This window comes from Acinonyx jubatus, chromosome C2 (genome assembly GCF_027475565.1).
Source record: "Acinonyx jubatus isolate Ajub_Pintada_27869175 chromosome C2, VMU_Ajub_asm_v1.0, whole genome shotgun sequence".
NCBI lineage: Eukaryota > Metazoa > Chordata > Mammalia > Carnivora > Felidae > Acinonyx > Acinonyx jubatus.
In genome coordinates this window covers 105,795,908-105,816,136 of record NC_069384.1, presented here as the reverse complement: position 1 = coordinate 105,816,136, position 20,229 = coordinate 105,795,908, and the positions used below count along the sequence as shown (strand labels likewise).

General features: G+C 37.0%; 1 protein-coding gene across 10 annotated transcripts in view; it reads right to left on the bottom strand.

Moving 5' to 3' along the window:
- The window catches only part of VEPH1 (ventricular zone expressed PH domain containing 1), a 252,221-nt gene that overhangs the window by 110,290 nt on the left and 121,702 nt on the right, over nt 1–20,229 (bottom strand). For 8 of the 10 annotated variants that reach the window (XM_027061541.2, XM_053221272.1, XM_027061543.2 and 5 more), the window contains 2 exons: nt 8,010–8,219; nt 6,766–7,163 (listed from right to left, as the gene is read on the bottom strand). In XM_027061541.2, the coding sequence (XP_026917342.1) occupies nt 6,766–7,163; nt 8,010–8,219 (608 nt within the window). Of the gene's footprint in view, nt 1–2,013; nt 2,151–6,765; nt 7,164–8,009; nt 8,220–20,229 lie in introns of those variants that run through there. The other 2 variants (XR_008297873.1, XM_027061544.2) reach the window with 2 other exon arrangements.

The window sequence follows — 20,229 nt, the reverse complement described above, 5'->3', positions numbered from 1 at the left end:
CTAGAAGTGCCTCCCTCTCCATATACATATATGTAAATCCTTTTCTGTCCTTGTTCTCCTTAGCCAGCTCTATATTTTCTTTGACTGTAGCACTTATCACTTTCCAACACCCTACTTTATTTATTTATCACTTTGAAGCCAAGGATATTTGCCTGTTTTGTTCACTGACATTTCTAAAGTTCCTAGAAGGATGCTGGTGTGAGTAGGCACTCAGAAATATTTGTAGAATTAATGAAAAATGAAGAATCAGGATGAATAGACAGAGCAGAGAGGATTTTTAGAGCAGTGAAGCTATTCTCTATGATTCTACAATGGTAACTACATCCAAACGTTGGAATATTACTTATGCAAAAAAATGAGCTACCAAACCACAAAAAAGATATAAAGGAAGCATAAATGCATATTACTAAATTACAGAAGCTGATATGAAAAAGCTATTAGAAATGAGGATGTTTGGGGGCGCCTGGGTGGCGCAGTCGGTTAAGCGTCCGACTTCAGCCAGGTCACGATCTCGCGGTCCGTGAGTTCAAGCCTCGCGTCGGGCTCTGGCCTGATGGCTCAGAGCCTGGAGCCTGCTTCCGATTCTGTGTCTCCCTCTCTCTGTGCCCCTCCCCCATTCATGCTCTGTCTCTCTCTGTCCCAAAAATAAATAAACGTTGGAAAAAAAAAAAAAAGAAATGAGGATGTTTGGTATGAGAAACAGAATCATACTCTGAGTTTCTGAAATGGTATGCTTCCCACATTTGTGGCTTATTTTAATGGTGGCATAATATTTTAATGGCTATTGGGTAATTGATGTGAATATTTCACATGAAAAATGATGTTCCCATAAAGCAATTTATTTTTAAAAGTCCATTGAACCTTTTTTTTAAAAAAGAAAAAAATTCATTTTATTATTTCTTACTGATCTCTAATATGGACAGGACAAAAATGTGAGCAGAGGAAACATAGGAATTTGGTGTCATTTACATAGTTCTTTTTCTCTTACTCCAAATGGATCTGCCAACAGATGACATGAGATTCTGTCTGCTTTAGAGACTTATCTGCTGTTTGTAAACACACAACTCTATGAATATAGACTGTGACACAAATAAATACCTTCCAAATTATCAATACCTGGACTCCTGATTGCCAATTATGTAATTGCCTGCGTTTTTGGAAAAACATTTTAAAATCCTCCATCATCTGAAGTTTGATGGTTGTTGTGGATCAAACAAGAGGAAATTAATTTTTTTTTGCCTTTTCCTATATTATATCAAAACTCTTTTCAGTTTCCTTGGCTGTCAGCTCTTCATCATCAACAGAGCTCAGAAATATGGATTTGCTCAGTTTTTAAGTGAGATTTGATGATATCCAGGGACCATTTTGTTTCCCTACAAGGCATATACTGCCAGTTTCATAATGGAAGCAAACGGAAAAATAACATTCACTTCCTGAAATTTGGTTTGTGGCAAGCTGGATTGGAATGTACTCCTGTGCTGTTGACAGTCAGTGGCTCAGGACCTTTTTGCACAGCACTGTATGCTTTGGAGTAAAGACAACCACCCAGACAACAAGGGATTACTACTAATAATCTCCGAGTATGAGCTTCCCTAAAAAAAGATTAAGAAATACTAACTACAGATATAAGAGTATAATGCCATATCTTTCTCTCTTAAAAGTAATATATTTAGAAGAATATAGCTGAGAATATTATATCTCTCACAACAACTACTTCTGTACCTAAGACACCTCCTCTTTCACTTTCTTCCCTTCCTCCTTCTTTTAATGTGGCTGCCTTTGGGTGAGATATATCAAAATGCACTCCTGTGCATTTTTGCTCTATTATATATTTACTTTTACTTCTGTTTATTTATTAGCAAGGTCTTTTTAAACCTATTAGAGACATATCCAAGGTGGGCACTATATTAGGGGAACTGACCATTTCAAGGGTTTGGACAAGTCATTTGATATACAGGCAGATAATCACTCCTGGATTTCCATACAAAATGGCCTGAGTGTACATATACTTACCAATTTTCCTTTGTACTGTTTCCTAGTTGGATGAAGATACTTCTCATTCATAGATAAATATCAGGTAAACCAACATGCACATAAGCAGCACACCCTTTTGTTCAAAAGCATGGTTAAGGCATTTTTCTTTCTTTTTTCTAATGTTTATTTTTTTTGAGAGAGAGAAAGAGAGAGAGAGAGAAAGGGAGAGAGACAGTGTGAGCGAGGAAGTTCAGAGAGAGAGACGGAGACACAGAATCTGAAGCAGGCTCCAGAGCTCGAGGCGGGGCTTGAACTCACCAACTGTGATATGATGAGCTGAGCTGAAGTCTGGAAGCTTAAGCTACTGAGCCACCCAGGTGCCCCAGGGCATTTTTCCTTATCTATTTGAATGTTCAAAGAAAATAAAACTTGTCCTTCTTCTCCTCCTCCTTCTTTTTAGAAGTAGCTTTTGAAAATATAACTAACTAACGAGAAATAAAGTTATGTGATGTTCTCTAGTGGAACTTTGCAAACAAGTAAGTTGTATATTTAAGTGCATAACATCTTTACCAATGATGTGGTTGTCTGCCAGGGTGTTGCAGCTACTCTACTGGGGACGAACAAGGACAGTAATCTGATGTTAACTCAAAAGAAGAGTTTGGAGGGGATCTTTTCAAAAGGATTTGTAAGGTCTTCCTCTAGCCATATTATTTAAATGTTTCTCATGGGACATTGAGGATGACTGGAACCAGGATAGGAGTAACAGGAGAAGATTAAGAGGAGAATCTGGCCACCATTATATCTATCTTCTTTTGACTAAAGTTCACTCTGGAAAAATGGGAATTGGCAGAGAGGTAATCTAAGATAAAGTCCAAAGCACCAAGAAAAATTCTCTAGAAAAGTTTTCCCTACCAAGGAAAACTGTTAGGGAAAACTGTCCTTCAAACAGGGGCCAAGTGGACCATATCAATGAATAAGACACCAAGGAATTTGCAATATTTTCTTATTTGCTGTTTCTCCCTCTGAAATTGTGTGGAAAAGCTTTAGGATTTTCCTCTGTCTCCAAATCTTACAACCCTCCTCAGGGATAAATGATCCTAATCCCACAATTACCAATGTATGTTAAAAAAGAAGGAAACCTCCTCCAGAACCACTAAATGAATGGGTTTTATCATCGTCCCTCAGGTTAGACCAACCGAGGACAAAGAGGTAAGGGCTGGGTTGGCTTTGCCTCCTTGGTCATGCCAACATGAGGTTGGAGTTGACTATATGCAAACTTTCAGTAAGAAATCTTTATTTGTAATTAATTATGAAATAACAGCTGCTTCTTGATTTTATAATAAACTTTTATTTTTTTGTATTCTTATATCTGTTCAAGTTGAAAAATCAACTCATGTCGGTCTATTAGAGAAAGGAAGACATTACTAGCTTTAAAATTAGCTTTCTGCAAGTCAGGCTTGCTGATATGCTTTACAGATGGGATGTATTTTCACCCCATCAGGAAATACTTCAAAGCAAACCAAAGCAGCGTTGATGGGTTCTTGTAAGCTTTTATATCATCCTTTATAGAACACCAGTGATGGGCCAGATTTTCAAGGATTTATTTCAATATCATGCATTTCTGGATTCTTTTAACCTCTAATTATTTTTGTTCACATAAAGGAATTCCAGTGATTCAGATATTTAAAATACCCTTTGGCTAATGAACTAAATTCCTTCAGTCTTGTATATAAATACAATCAGTCAGTGATGTCAGACCATCACTCTGGATATGAATATATAACTTTCCATGGTTGGCTAACCTGCACCCACACTAGAGGCCTATAAGACCAAGGAGAGAATTACTGACTTGGAAATAACAGGCTCTTTCATATCCAAAATGACACTGCTGACCCAACCTCAATAAGACCTGGGGTTTGACAATTTTTCCAGACATGATGATAGATTTGTGCTGCTCTATTTATACTCTATTGCCTGTCCCCACTGTGATTAATATCATGCAATAATAAGATGGTGGCCTATGGATAAGAATGGTATCTCTGACCTTGACTCACCTAATACTGGATTCTGTTGTGCTGTGACTAGTGAGGTTCCTGTTCTTAAACACAGTTTATTATTAAAGTATTAGATTGAACCACATGAAAGTGATGTTTTTTGCAGGTCAGAGTAAGGAAATCAGATATCAGTTGTTTTTTTTTTCATATGATTCAAAACAATACCAAAAGAACTTCTTTAAAGGTTGTTTTATCATTTTCTTATACTATAGACATTATGACATCTGTCTAAAATGATTCTTAACACTTTGTTGTTGTTGTTCTTGTTTCCTGCTGGTTATTTATCTTTTTAACTCTCCCTGTTGTAGAAGTGGTTTTTATGCTTCTTCCCTCTGCTTCTTGATTGCCTTGCATTATTCAGCAAGAAAGACCAAATATGCCTCTTTTACACCCACAACACATTAAGCATAACACAGTTTCTAACCCTAAATCTTTCTTTAATAAATATCTAAGAAAAGAAATGTGATATTGCTGAGCTGAGTGATCTCATGACAGCAAGCAAAACTGTGTCAGCCAGATGACTGCTGGCTTTCTTCTGAATGGTTTACACAATCCCTGGAATAGTAACAACATGTCCCCTGCAGTCAGTACGAGTCCTTTCTCAGTGGATGTATTTACAGTGAGTCATATAAATCTTCAATCCCTCACACATATCTCTGTGCAAGGAATTTTCCAGGAACTTCCAGGAAGTTACAAAAATGTGAACAAATTCCAAAATGTCAACTTAAAAAAAAATAGACGTACTCAGTTCTAGGTCATTCCTGGCAGGAAATATCAAAAGAAAATACCTTTTGATTCTTGTTTGTTTTTAGTAAAGATGGTGGATTCCTTCAATATTTTGGAAAAAAAAAACCCAAGCCACTTAGTTAACTCTCAAAGTCCTCAAATAATTCAAGGCAATAAGAAATAACATGTGTTTTTGACAACTGGATGCTTGAAGTAACTGCAAGACTGCCTTACATTTTCACAAGATTAAAACTCACTATATAGCACAGCTTCAATGCTTTAACCTAAACTTGAAAAACAAAACTATTCTGGCAGGTGGAAATGTGTCTAACTTTATATTTGCTACAGGTTTCCTTTTTTAAGCTGGGAAATTCATGTAACCTCATTTCTATTAAGTTCTCCAACCTGTGCATTAAATACATAGAATATTAGTGAAATGGGAAATCATAAAAAGTTTGTGTTAATTGAGTTTTATTGACTTTACCTATTCTCAAGTCCTGCTATACTTAATTATCCAAAACTTATATTGAATATGAGCAATACCACTTTTATTGTCACTCTTTAAAAAAGTTTTAAGACTCCTAATCAATAAATTATTGTAAACACTTCTGAAAATGTCAGATTCTACAGACACACAGACAATATTTGTCATTTCCAAGTCCTTGTGAGCATTAGAATACATTCCTTTCCCTTTGTTAGCATGAGAATACATTCTTTCCTCTGATTTGGAGTGGGAGAAGGGATAGAAAGTAGAATATGGAAAATGGGACCTTCCTAGTATCATCCCCTGAGGGGGATGACAGTGGGTGGGTGAATATGAATTGGATTCATTATTCTTCAGCTGTGTTTCTTTCTGAAAGATGTGCTGCCTAGCTTTTTCTACGTGGGCATCGCCTGTGAAAAGCTGTCATGCCCAACAAGTAGTCCAGGACCTTCATCTTAATCTGAAAGGAATAGCATGGCTGTTAAGTGAGAAGAACCGCAGGAAAAATCTAATTAGCCTGATAGTGCCTTCAAAATATCCAAACCTGTTCAACCCACTGCCAGAAGGATGAGCTTGCCCTGGGCACTCTTCCATTTTAGCACTTGTGCCTCAAACCTATCATCTTTTTCCGTACCAGGGCACAAAATTTAAGAAGCACCAGAAAATTTAGTAGTCAAAATAAGTAATATTTTAAGAAATCAAAATTAACACAAAAAGTTCATAATGAACAAAATATCAAAATTGTAAGTGGAAACATGATCAATATTACTTCATATTCCTTTTGCCTCTGCTCCAATATGACTTAGGAAGACATACTAATCCTTTCTTTACTTAAAATTTTGCTGAGCTTTTTTGGCACCTCCTTAAATTGTGCACCCAAGGGATGCCTCAGTTCCTGACATCTTTTGCTTTGTTCTCTGTTTTCTGACTAGCTCACACTCTTACTGGTTCCTGACATACATCATCTCCTGACTATGATTTCACTTTTTCCTTTCTATAATTTCCAAGAAGCCAGGGACTGTGTCTGTTTGGGTCATAGCTGAATCTCACACAAAGCTGAATTTTTAGTACAGTGCCTGGCACACGGTAATTGCTTCGTAAGTGCTATTGAATGAATGGGAGGAAAATGTCCTGGGGCTCAATGCTGTACATGGCTTCCTTGCATTATTATGTGGATGAAAAAAATGTCTCTGGCTGCACCTCTACCCGAGAGCCTGCTTTGGGAAACACAGACCCCTTCCAGAATTTTCCTAAACACTAGGGACAGGGAATCAGGAACAATGTATTTCAGGTTTGAAAAAGTCAGAGTCGGTGAGCTTAAGTGTACCTAAGTAGATTCAAATAGGAGTCAAAAAGATGATTGACCTTATTGGGGGGAAAAAAAGCAATTAAAATAACCTAAGGGTGTTTTCAAATGATCTATTTTACAAAAAATCCAGGGTATGGCAATTTTTATGATTTGAGCCTTTTGTTTCTTCCCCAGTGATATTTGAAATTTCTCAAGTTTAGGGTGTTCAAAGAACTTACCTTCAATGGTACACTGATCAGGGATTGGAATCTTCTTTCCGATTTCCACAGCGTATGCCTTTACTTTACTGAAATTTTCCTTTAAGTGCAAGTAGAGCTTATCTTGGTATTCTACAGGACTTGCAGTTGTTTCTGGAGTTTCCTCCTGGCAGTTTTCTTTAACTGTTTCTGGCAAATTCTCTGATTCTGTATGTATAATACTTGGGTGTGAAACTGAAGAATTTCTCAGCTGTGATCTGTCAGAGTTTGCCTTAAAGGGCAACTTGTCGTTTCCTTGGCTAAGTGGATCTGTTTCTGAAAGAATGATCCTAGCTGGCATATCTCCACTCTCTACAATTTCCCCATCATCTGAACTCATGCTCTTTGTTAGCACAGTGTGCAAAGCCAAACTCTTTGACCTGCAATATAAACAAAAAGCGAAGACAGGCAAAGAAGTTGAGCTAGCATCCACTGAGAAGCAAAAGAAAGGATAATAACAGTGGGGAAGAGTTACTTCCTCTAGAATGGGAGACCATAAATTGGTGCTACAAACAGATTTGATAAAACACATAGACCAGCAACAAATTATGTAATAAGCCAAATCTTTGAAGATCTAGGCCACCTCCAAAAACAAAGATTTAAAAATCAATTTCATGGCAAAACTAACTGGAAAATGGTGGACTTATACACTTGCATTCTTTTTTTTCTACTTCGGAGTCTGCTTTTTCATCAGAAAACAAGAGAAGCTTCTGATAGTCATTCTTAATATAACATCATATTATATGTTTATAACAAAGTCATATTATTTAAACATGTAAAGATAAAATAAGCCACAGGTTTGTTTTCCATTTGTTTTCTCCTTTTTTTTTTTTTTTGAGAGAGCACATGAGTGGGGTAGAGGGGCAGAGAGAGAGACAGAGAGAGAGAGAGAGAGAGAGAGAGAATCCCAAGCCCACTCCACACTCAGCATGGAGCCTGATGCCTGATGCTGGATCAAGCCCAGGACCCTGGGATCATGACCTGAACTGAAATTGGGTTGGCTGCTCAACTGACTGAGCCACCCAGGAGACCCTGTATTTATAGCAAGCTCCTTTGGATAACAGAAGCACTGTGAATGCCATTTCATTCATGAAAAGATAGGACTTTGGGTGCTATAGGTAAAAGATATTTAAAAAAACACCCCATGATAATGCGGTAACAAAACTAACAGCAAACACAAAGTGCATACTTTAAAAAAAAAAAAAACAGCCAAGCAAAATTTATACCTGTTAAATCTAATGTCTTTTCTTTCTTCCTTAGAAAATTGGCCCAAACTATATCTTCTTATAGAGCTAGGAGTATTGCTCTCAGCATTTATTTTGTCTTCAAAAGCCTGTATTTTAACTTGGAGCTTTTCATGGTCTTCATCTTCAGCTACAGTGAACTTGATTTCTTCCAGCTTCTCAGGGAATTCAATTTCATTGCTGGGTTTTCTCCTAAAAAACCAAAAATCATTGCATTAGATGTGGTCACATATACCCTCAGAACAGTGTTACTCTCTATTTAACTGATTCTTGTTCAAAATAGAAAAAATTATTTAATACATCTTTTAAGTTTATTTGAGAGAGAGAGAGAGCACAGGGGAGGGGCAGAGAGAGAGAGAGAGAGAGAGAGAGGATCCCAAGCAGACTCTGCACTGAGCCTGATGCGGGGCTGGAACTCACAAACCATGAGATTATGACCTGAGCTGAAACCAAGAGTGGGATGCTTAACTGCCCAAACCAACCAGGTGCCCCCTGATACATTTTTCATTAGTCATTTAACAAATATTTATTGAGTAACTACAATGGATATAGGGTTTGTTTTTAAGATTTTATTTTTAAGTAAATTCTATACCCAATGTGGGGCTTGAACTTACAACCCCAAGATTAAGAGTTGCATGCTCCACTGACTGAACCAGCCAGGTGCCCCCCACCTTTTTTTTTCTTAAAGAAAATTATATTTGTTCTAGTTTCTGTCACCTACATCATTTCTGTGGTAGGAAATATGCTCATTATGGTCACCATCACTGCCAGCCTATCAGTGGGGTCTCCCATGTACCTTTTCCTGGCCTATCTCTTTTTTTATTGATGCTGGCTATTCCTCTATAAACACCCCGAAACTGATTGTAGATTCACTCTATGAAAAGACCATCCTATTCAAGGGGTACATGACCTAAGTCTTTGGAGAACATGTCTTTGGAGCTGCTGAGGTCATCCTACTTAGTGTGATGACCTATGGCTGTTATGTGGCCATCTGCAAGCCCTTGAACTATACAACCATCATGTCCTGGCAGGTACGTGGCCTGCTGGTGGGAGTGGTGTGAGTAGGAGGCTTTCTTCATGCAACCATACAGATCTTCTTCAGCTTCCAATTATCCTTCTGTAGCCCTAACACCACAGATCACTCTATGTATCATCTGAACCCTTTGCTCAATTTTGCCTGCACTGATATTTACACTCTAGGGCTCTTTGTTGTTGCCAACAGTGGAGTGATCTGTGTGTTAAACTTCCTTCTCTTGGGGCACCTGAGTGGCTCAGTCAGTTAAGCGTCCAACTTCGGCTCGGGTCATGATCTCACAGTTCATGAGTTTGAGCCCTGCACTGGCTCTGTGCTGACAGCTCAGAGCCTAAAGCCTGATTCAGATTCTGTGTCTCCCTCCCTCTCTGACCCTCCCATGCTCACACATTGTCTCTCTCTCCCTCTGTCTCTCAAAAATAAAATAAGAACATTAAAATTAAAAAAAATAAACTTCCTTCTCTTTGTTTAAATTTTTGTTTTTTATTTGAGTATAGTTGACACACAATGTTACATTACTTTCAGGTGAACAATGAACACGGATCTTTGAAATTGCTTCTATAACTTCTTCTGCCAGAAGTTTATAAATATTGGTATTTATATCAATTTTACATTAGAAGGAGAGTTTTGGAAGAAATCAGAGAATAAAAAAAGCAGTTTTTATGGTTATCTACCATATTCTTATCCAGCTCTACAAAAGCATGGCTTTCATATGAAGTTCATGCCAGACATTTTTTAGAAAACTCTTATGCGCTGATTTGTTTGCAATGAAATTGACAGAATAAGAACATTTCAATGGACTGTGTAAAGTCATGGTTTTGTTAATTTTATGGCTATCACTGTGACTCTTTTATGTTATGAAATAAAATTCTTTCTGAATTTTAATATGTTGGAGGAAAGACATTTTCCATGAATGAAATTAATAGTTCCAATTAATCTTTTTTTTTTTAAGGTTTATTTATTTTTAAGAGAGAGAGCGAGAGCGTGCACAGGCAGAGGAAGGGAAAAGAGAGAGGGGGAGACACAGAATCTGAAGCAGGTTCCAGGCTCTAAGCTGTCAGCACAGAGCCCAACGCAGGGCTAGAACTCACGTACTGGGAGATCATGACCCTAACCCTAACCCTAACCCTAAGTTGGACGCCCATCCGACTGAGCCACCCAGGCGCCCCCCAACTATCTTTTTTATAGCAGCATTTGTGAAAATACTCTGTGACTCATTAAAATTACCTCCTTTAACGCAGGGGTTATTTGTGGAATAACTTTAGAACCCTTCTAAGGACTAATATGTGCCTTAAACAGAGTGGAAGCCTACTGATAAGCTGCAGAAATAGCTCACTGATGCTCACCAAGGTGCTGAATGATTACAGAAAAGTAGTGTGTGTTTATTTTCCTCGATCTGCCTTAGACACCCTAAAGCTACTTTACTTTCTATTTAACAATCACTATCAATCCTATCATGTGAGGTTATTAATAAACATAAAGGTTAATAATCTCTAGAAATCCATTCATCAAGATGGCTTAATGATTCTGTTGGTTTGTCTATGTATATTTACTTGGCCCTCTTTACCATTTTTCCTGGAGGTTAATGAAAAGGGCCTCAAGCATACAAAACAATCATAGCTTTTTCAAACATATGGCTATTTCCCCCTAAAAGCCAAAGTAAACCTGGCATAGTATGTAGGTGAGGGTGAGGAAATACAATTTTTGTTTTTGTTTTTGTTTTTGTTTTGTTGTTTTGTTTGTTTTTTAATGGCACTGCTTTTTAGGGAAAACAAACATGATAGGGATGGACAGATTTTTTTTTTTTCAATTACATTCTACCCATTCTGGGGTCATATGTATGGTGGGTACTGAGGAAGATTGTTTGGAAGCTTTTCTGGCTGGCCCATAGAGGAGTACTGGCTTTGAGGGAGGGTTCATAGTTTTGGGCCCACAGTTTTTATAATTACACTTTAATCCAGCTCAAGGACAAATGTAAATGGTGCCACTGGGAAAGCAAGTAGATTATCCCTTAAGTAACCAAGGTATTATTTATTGTGTAATAAGCTATTGCTGAGAAAACTTAAATACATATTTGTGTAGTTTTTATAGGCTTCCTTGGTTTTGCATACAGAATGCAAAATTTATTATCCACATCATGCTTCACTGAAATATACATGAGTAGATCTGAAGATGGGAATAAAGGGAATAATCATGAACATGTTTCCCTTTATGATACATATGATACTGGCTACCCATAACAGATGGGAGGTTTTGACATGTTCCAGCCAGATGATTCTAAAAGATGGACTTTATACTCCTATTACAAATGAAACAAAGATGATACTATCACTGGATGGTAACTTACAAACCATGATAATTACCAAGGCTAATTTTCAAAGATCCAATGGGACTTCTGGGGAAGATGGCGGGGTAGGATGATCCTAAGCTCACCTCATCACAAGGATACAACTAAATAACACCCACATCCGTGTAAACAACTCAGAAAATGACCTGAAGACTGGCAGAACAGACTCTCCACAGCTAAATGAAGAGAAGAGGCCACATTGAAGAGGGTAGAAAGGGTAGAGACATAGTGGAAGATAATGGACCCACAGGACTGTCCACAGAGGAAGAGACACCACAGGTATGAAGAGAGGAGAGAAACAAACCCTCACACCAAGCACCTCAGGCATGGGGAACCCACACAGGTAAGATGAATTCCTATAACATGTTGTTTTGGAAACCACAGGGGACAAATTTTGTGAGCTCTTACAATAGGAGATTAACATCTGGAACTTTAAAATTCAGTAGGCTCCACTCTGGGAGAGCCAGAGGGCAAGAAGAAACTGAATTACTGTCCTTAAAGAGATAGGACAACAAACAGCTCTGCAGAGATACAGCATAGAAATAGCAGTTTGAAACATGGTTGGGATATATAGGAAGGTTTATTTCCTAATCTCAGCATGTGCTGGAGGGTCAGATGTCTTTAGGAGACTTTTCCAGGAAAAGAGGAGATGGCAAGCAACATCCCCCACCTCCCCCGACCCCCAGTCTACACACATGGACATCTGGGGGAACAGCACATCATGGAACACTTTCCACCTAACATGTTAACACCATGCCCCACCCCTGCCTTCTCTTGAAGACATGCCTCCTCTGGCTCTGCTCCAGTTTCCTAAAGCAGATCAAGGTCTCCTCCCATGACAAACCTGCACAAACCATGCTAAGACCATAAGCTCTGTCCACACATTCTCCTGTAGACATGCCCCCAGTGGGCTAGGGGCAGCCATCGGGTCTGAATACAGGCCCCAGCCACAAACTAAACCTTCTCAGGGGACAACACAGGGAAAGCATGTTACCGATCAATGCTACTGCATCTCTGGCAAATTCCTGGTCTGACTCAACTCAAGATCAAGGCAGACCCAAACTGACCAAACAACAACACAGGGACCAAACCCTGCCCACAACAGGCAAAGAAAGCCACTGCAAACGACAGAGCTGAAGGCAAAATGGGCTCAGCAAAAACAGTAGGGTGCATGCAATACACATAGGAGACACCCCTGAAACAACAGGTTCTGGTGAACAGGGGACATTGTACTGCAGGGTACTACAGGACTTCTTCTTCTTTAAGTCAAGTGGACTTGAAAGGCTACTACTTTCAAGATCAGGAAATGAAGCTAACTTTCTTAACACATAGAGAGAGACACGGAGTTAGACAAAATGAGAAGACAAGGCAATATGTCTTTAATGAAAAAACAGACAAAGTCACAGCAAGAGAGCTAAATGAAAGAGAGATAAGTAATATGCCAGACAGAGGATGTGAAGTAATGGTCATAAAGATATTCATTGGACTTGAAAAAGAGTGGAGGACCCTTTAACAAAGACATAGAAAACATAAGAAAGAACCAATAGGATGAAGAACTCAATAATTGAAAATAAAAATACACTAGATAGAATAAATAGTAATCAGAAGAACAGATCAGCAAGTAGGAGGACACAGTAATAGAAAGTAGTCAAGCTGAGAAGAGAGAGAAAAAAAAATAAAAAATGAAAAAAAAAAAAAGACTTAGAGAACTCCATAACACCATCAAATGTGGTAACATTTGCATTATAGGGATCCCAGAAGAAGAAGAGATTAAAAAGGGGGCAGAAAATTTATTTGAAGAAATAATAGCTGAAAATTTCCCAAATCTGGGGAAAAAACCCAGAAATCCAGAGCCAGGAGGCACAGAGAACTCCCAACAAAACCAACCCAAGGAGATCCAAACAAAGACTTATAGTAAATAAAATAGCAGAGTTGTGATAAAGTGAGAATTTTAAAAGCAGCAAGAAGAAAGAAAAGTTACAAGGGGAACCCTATAAGGCTGTCAGTTAATTTTTCAGCAGAAACTTTGAGGGCTGGAAGGAAATGGCATGATACATTCAAAGTGCTGAAAGGAAAAAAAAAAATCTGCAATTGAGAATACTCTATCCAGCAAAGGTATCATTCAAAATAGAAAGAGAAATTAAGAGTTTCCCAGACACGGGTGCCTGGGTGGCTCAGTCGGTTAAGCATCTAGCTCTTGACTTTGGCTCAGGTCATGATCTCATGGTTTGTGAGTTCAAGCCCCACATCAGGATCCATGCTGACAGTGCAGAGTCTGCTTGGGATTCTCTCTCTCCCTCTCTCTTCCCTTCCCCACTTGTGCTCTCCTTCTCTCTCAAAATAAAGAAGTAAACCTAAATAAATGTTTCCCAGACAAACAAAAGTTAAAGGAATTCATGACCACTAAACCAGCCTGACAAGAAATGTTAAAGCAGACCCTTTGAGTGGAAAGGAAAGACATAAGTAGGAGTAAGAAGAGTAGGAAGGACAAAACCAGTAAAATTAATTATATCTATAAAAATCAGTGAAGCAACTCACAAAATAAAAGGTCATAAAGTTTGATATCATATACCTAAAACATGGGGATAGAGGAGTACAAATGATTTCAAACTTACATGACCATCAATTTAACATAGACTGCTATGTGTATAAGATGTTATAGGCAAACTTATTAGTATCCACAAATCAAAAACCAGGGATAAATATACAAAAAAAGGAGCAAGGAATCAAAGTGTATCACTAAAGAAAGTCAGCAAACCATAAGAGAGGAGAGGAAGAGTAGAAAGGACAGAGAAAAACTACAAAAACAACCAAAACACGAGGAACAAAATGGCAATAAGTACATTCATATCAATAATTACTTTGAATATAAATGGACTAAATGCCCCAACCAAAAGACATAGAGTGACGGATTGGATAAATAAACAAGACCCATCTATATGCTGCCTACAGGAAACTTACTTAAGACCTAAAGACATATGCAGATTGAACATGAAGGGACTGAATAGCATTTATCATGCAAATTGAAGTTGAAAGAAAGCCAGAGTAGCAATACTTATATCATACAAAGTAGACTTTAAAACAAAGACTGTAATAAGAGACAAAGAAGGACACTATATAATAATAAGGGAACAATCCAACAAGAAGATATAACAATTGTAAATATTTATGTACCCAATATGGAGGAACCTGAATACATAAAGCAGCTAATAGCAAACATAAAGAAAGTCATTGATAGTAATGCAATAATCATAGGGGACTTTAACACCCCACTTACACTGATGGACAGATCATGCAAACAGAAAACCAACAAGAACACAGTGGCTTTGAATGACACATTGGACCAGATGGATCTAACTGATATATTCAGAATATTCCATCCTAAAACAGCAGAACACACATTCTTTTCAAGTGCACAGGGGACATTCTCCAGAAGATCACATATTAGGCCACAAAAGAAGCCTCAACAAATTCAAATAGATTGCAATCATGCATACCTTTTTTTTTTTTAAACAACAGTATGAAACTAGAAATCAACAAGAAAAAAATCTGGAAATAATACAAATACATGGAGGTTAAATAACATGCTCCTAAACAATGAATGAATCAACCAAGAATTCAACAAGAACATTTTAAAAATATGGAGACAAATGAAAATAAAAACACAATGGTCTAAAATCTTTGCAAAAGCAAAAGCTGTTCTAAGAGGGAAGTTTGTGGCAATACAGGTCTACCTCAAGAAGCAAGAAACACTCAAATGAACAACCTACTCATACCCCTAAAGGAGCTAGATAAAGATGAACAAACAAAACCCAAAACCAGTATAAGGAAGGAAATAATAAAGATTAGAAGAGAAACAAATGAAATAGAAACTAAAACAAAGCAAAACAAAAAGTAGTAGAACAGGTTCTTTGAAAAGAGCAACAAAATTGATAAACTTTTAGCCAGACTCATAAAGAGAGAGAGGGAGAAAGGCAGAGAATGAGGTGACTCAAACAATGAGAAATGAAAGAGGAAAAATAATGAGTGACACCATAGAAATACAAAGGATTGTAAGAGAATATTATGAAAAATTTAGGCCAACAAATTGGACAATATAGAAGAAATGGATAAATTCCCAAAAACATACAATCTTCAAAACTGAACCAGGAAAAAATAGAAAATGTAAACAGACCCCTTATTAACAATGAGGTGGAATCAGTAATCAATAAACTCCCAACAAACAAAAGTCCAGGACCAGATGGCTTCACAGGTGAATTGTACCAAATATTTAAAGATGAGTTAATACCTATTCTTCTCAAACTATTCCAAAAAAATAGAAGAAGCAAAATTTCCAAATTCATTCCAGGAGACCATTGTCACCCTGATTCCAAAGCCAGATAAGGATATCACACAAAAAAAGAGAACTTCAGGCAAATATCTCTCATGAACATAGATGCAAAAATCCTCAATAAAATACTAGCAAACTGAATCCAACAATACATTAAAAAAACCATGCACTACCTTCAAGTAGGATTTATTCCTGAGACACAAAGGTGGTTCAGTATTTATAAATCAGTCAAAGGGATACATCACATCATCAGGAGAAAGAATAAAAACTATATGATTTTTCAATAAATACAAAAAAAACATTTGACAACCTACAACATTTATTCATGATAGAAACCTTCCACAAAATAGGTTTAGAGGGAATATACCTCAACATATTAAAGACCATGTATGAAAACCCCACAGCAAACATCATACCCAATGGTGAAACACTGAGAGCTCCTCCCCTAAGATCAGGAATAACATAAGGATAGTCCACTCTCCTTACTTCTATACTGGAAATTTTAGCCACAGCAATTAGACAAGATAAAGAAATAAAAGGCACACAAATTGGTAAGGAAGAAGTAAGACATTCACTATTTACAGATGACATGATACTATATATAAAAAATTCTAACACCACCACCAAAAAAAAGTCTACTAGAACTGATAAATGACTTTGATAAAGTCACAGGATACAAAACCAATATGCAGAAATAAATTGCATTTCTATACAGCAATAATGAAGTAGAAGAAAGAGAAATTTAAAAAATAATCCTAATATAATTGTGCCAAAAACAATGAAATATGTGGGAATAAACCCAACCAAGGAGGTGAAAGACCTATACTCTGAAAAAAATGAAATACTGATGAAAGAAATTAAAGATGACACAAACAAATGGATAGACATTCTATACTCATGGATTGAAAGAACAAATATTGTTGAAATGTCCATACTACCCAAAGCAATTTATAGATTTAATGCCATCCCTATCAAAATACAATAGTATTTTTCACAGAACTAGAGCAAATAATCCTAAAATTGGTATGGAACCACAAAAACCCTGAATAATCAAATCAATCTTGAAAAAGAACAAAACTGGAAGTATCACAATCCCAGGTTTCAAGATATACTACAAAGCTGTAGCAATCAGAACAGTATGGTGTTGGCCCCAAAACAGACACATAGATCAGTGGAACAGAGGAAGGATTTCACAGAATGAAACTCATGATTATATGGTCAATTAATACTTGACAAAGTAGGAAAGAATATCCAATGGGAAAAAAAGACAGTCTCTTCAACAAACTGGGCAGCCACATGCAAAAAAATGAAAGTGGACCATTTTCTCACATCATACAAAAAAATAAACTTAAAATGGATTAAAGATTTAAATGTGAGACCTGAAAGCCATAACAATCCTAGAAGAAAACACAGGCAATAATGTCTCTGACATTGGCTATAGCAACAATTTTCTAAATATGTCTCCTAAGGCAAGAGGATCAAAAGCAAAAATTGACTATTAGAACTACATCAAAATAAAAAGCCTCTGATAGCCAAAGAAATAATCAACAAAACTAAAAGGCAAGCTACCAAATGAGAGAGAAGATATTCGCAAATGACATATCTGATAAATATATAAAGGACTTATAGAACTCAACACCAAATAATCCAATTAAAAATGGGCAGAACATGAATAGACATTTCTCCAAAGAAGACAGCCATATGGTCAACAGACATATGAAGATACTCAACATCATTCATTATTAGGGAAATACAAATCAAAACCACAATGAGATATCATCTCACACCTGTCAGTATGGCTAAAATCAATAAGATAAGAAACAAGCGTTGGTGAAGATATGGTGGAAAAGGAACCCTCTTGCACTGTTGGTGGGAATGTAGCCACTGTGGAAAACAATTTGGAAGTTCCTTAAATAATTCAAAATAGAACTACCTTATGATTCAGTAATTCCACTATTGTATATTTACCCAAAGAATACAAAAACATGAACTCAAAAAGATATATGCACCCCTATGTTTATTGCAGCATTATTTATAACAGCCAAAATATGGAAGCAGCCCAAGTGTCCATTGATAGATGAGTAGATAAAAAGGTGGTACACACACACACACACACACACACACACAGGAATATTATTCAGCCATATAAAATAATGAAGTCTTGCCATTTTTAGCAACATGGATTGATTAGAGAGTATAATGCAAAGTGAAATATAATAGAGTAAGACAAATACCATATGACTTCACTCATATGTGGAATGTAAGAAACAAATAAACAAAAACAAGCAAAGGGGAAAAAATGAGAGAGGGAGAGAGAAACCAATCATATATAGAGAATCAATTAATTACAGAGAACAAACTGAGGGTTAACAGAGGGGAGGTGGGTAGGGTATGGGTGAAATAGGTGATGGGGATTAAGGAGTGTACTTGTCATGATGAGAATGGGGTCATGTATGGAATTGTTGAATCAATATATTGTATATCTGAAACTAACATAACACTGTATGTTAACTAGAATAGAATTAAACATTTAAATAAATAAATAAAATAATCAATGACCGTCTCAAAATGAGAAATTTGAGGAGCAAGTGTTTATTTTCTATCCATGATAGTCCATGTATAGTCACCAAACTAAAGTATTTCTCTGATTCCTTGGATTCTAATCACATTTCATAAGTGAAAGATACCTTTATATTTGTACTTTATTTCAGAAATTTCTATAGCTTGGCTTATTAAAACTTACAAAACTTTAAGGCATGAAGTATACCCAATATGCATACATCAGATATTGAACACTATGCAAATTTTTAAATCTTAAAACATATGACTTGTTAAAGGGAGTTTCCCACAAATTCACTAGGGTTTTTGTTTTCTTTCTACATAAAGCTCTGGGTTATAATAAGAGTTAAGCAATAGCATTTTCTTTCAAAAAAACTTCAAACTTCATATGATTATAGTAAATCTCCCTAGATAATTTTACTAGATCAGTTTCTGACTTTTTAAAATAATACTTGCAGAGATCTTTATTTTATTTTTTGTACTCTTTATATCAATTTCCCTATACAATAGGAAAAACAACTGTACTTTACTCAAGTGTTGTTGCAAAGATGAAACAACAGAATCGGTGTGAAGCACTGCTCCTGACAGAGAATACACTGCTCAATAGATGTTAGATTTTATTATTAGTATTACTGTCATTATTAATTTATTATCATTATTAATAACAATAATTATTATTACTATTCCTTTAGAAACTTCATCTGCCCTGTCTTTCTTGTGTTAATATATAGAGAAAGTATCAGTGGTCTAGACACAGGCAGACCAATATTCCACATCCTGGAGGGAACTACTGTTCAGACTTTAGGAGAAGACTCTCAGCTCCCTTTCTCTGCCCCTGTCTCTAGTTACCAAGTGTTGGCTATGAAGCCATGGCCTGAGTGAGTGAGACCTCTAATAGCTGGGAGCATGCCTTCTTTCATTTTCAGATTGCCTTGTCACATCCCTCAGAGGGGACTTTGGGCACGAGAGAAGTTATGGGTTGCCCCTAGACATCCACTGGCCCTAAGAGGGGCAAGTCCAGTGCCTCTAGGGTAGGGTTGCCCAATAAAATACAGGATACCCAGCCAAATTTGAATTCCAGATCAGCAACAAATTTTTTTTTAAGTACAGGTATACCTCTAGTGGGGCATACTAAAAGTGTATTCTACTATACTAAAATGATTATACTTATACTAAAAAATTATTTGTTCTTTATCTGAAATTCAACTGGGTGTCCTATTTGTTAAATCTGGCAACCGTATCCTGGGGTAAATCCCTACTGCTTGGTGGGCAGGGACCTGTACTGTTCATCTTTGATCTCTTGTATCTGAAATAGTACTTGACACACACACACAGGTACCTGAAATGTTTGTGGAATAAATGAACTAAGACCACCTTGGTTTCTAAAGCCAGCCTACTCTCTGCACCTCAAAAACTTCCTGAATTCCACCAGATGTCCATGAGGCACTGGCCACTTCCCCTGGCCTATAGGGGGTTGGAGGTGGGACAATGTCATTTGCTAAATATCAAATGTAGAGAAGCAGGGAGCAAGAGTAGGAGTAAAATGAGGGATTTGCAAAAGGCCAGATAAGAAGAGTGAAGAAATAATAAAATGTCTGGGTCAGAGAAGTGATATCTTCATTTGAAGCTGGTGAACATTTCTGATAAGTGGAATTCTCACCACAAAGAGTTTCTCTCATACACAATCTTCCTTGTTTTTATGGTTTGGAGATTTGCATAACACAGGAGTTAGGGGACAGGGATGGTAATGAAGAGTCACCAAAGCAGCCGAAGCCAGAAGATGGACCAAAGAGAACTTTTTGTCACTGGCCATCGATCCAACTGGGTTTTGTCATAGGATTTTGCTGTCAGGGAGTTAGGATCAGTGTTCGTTCCGATAGGTTAGAAGGTCAGGAAATGGTAGGTAGAAGTTAGAATTTATAATAAACATTCA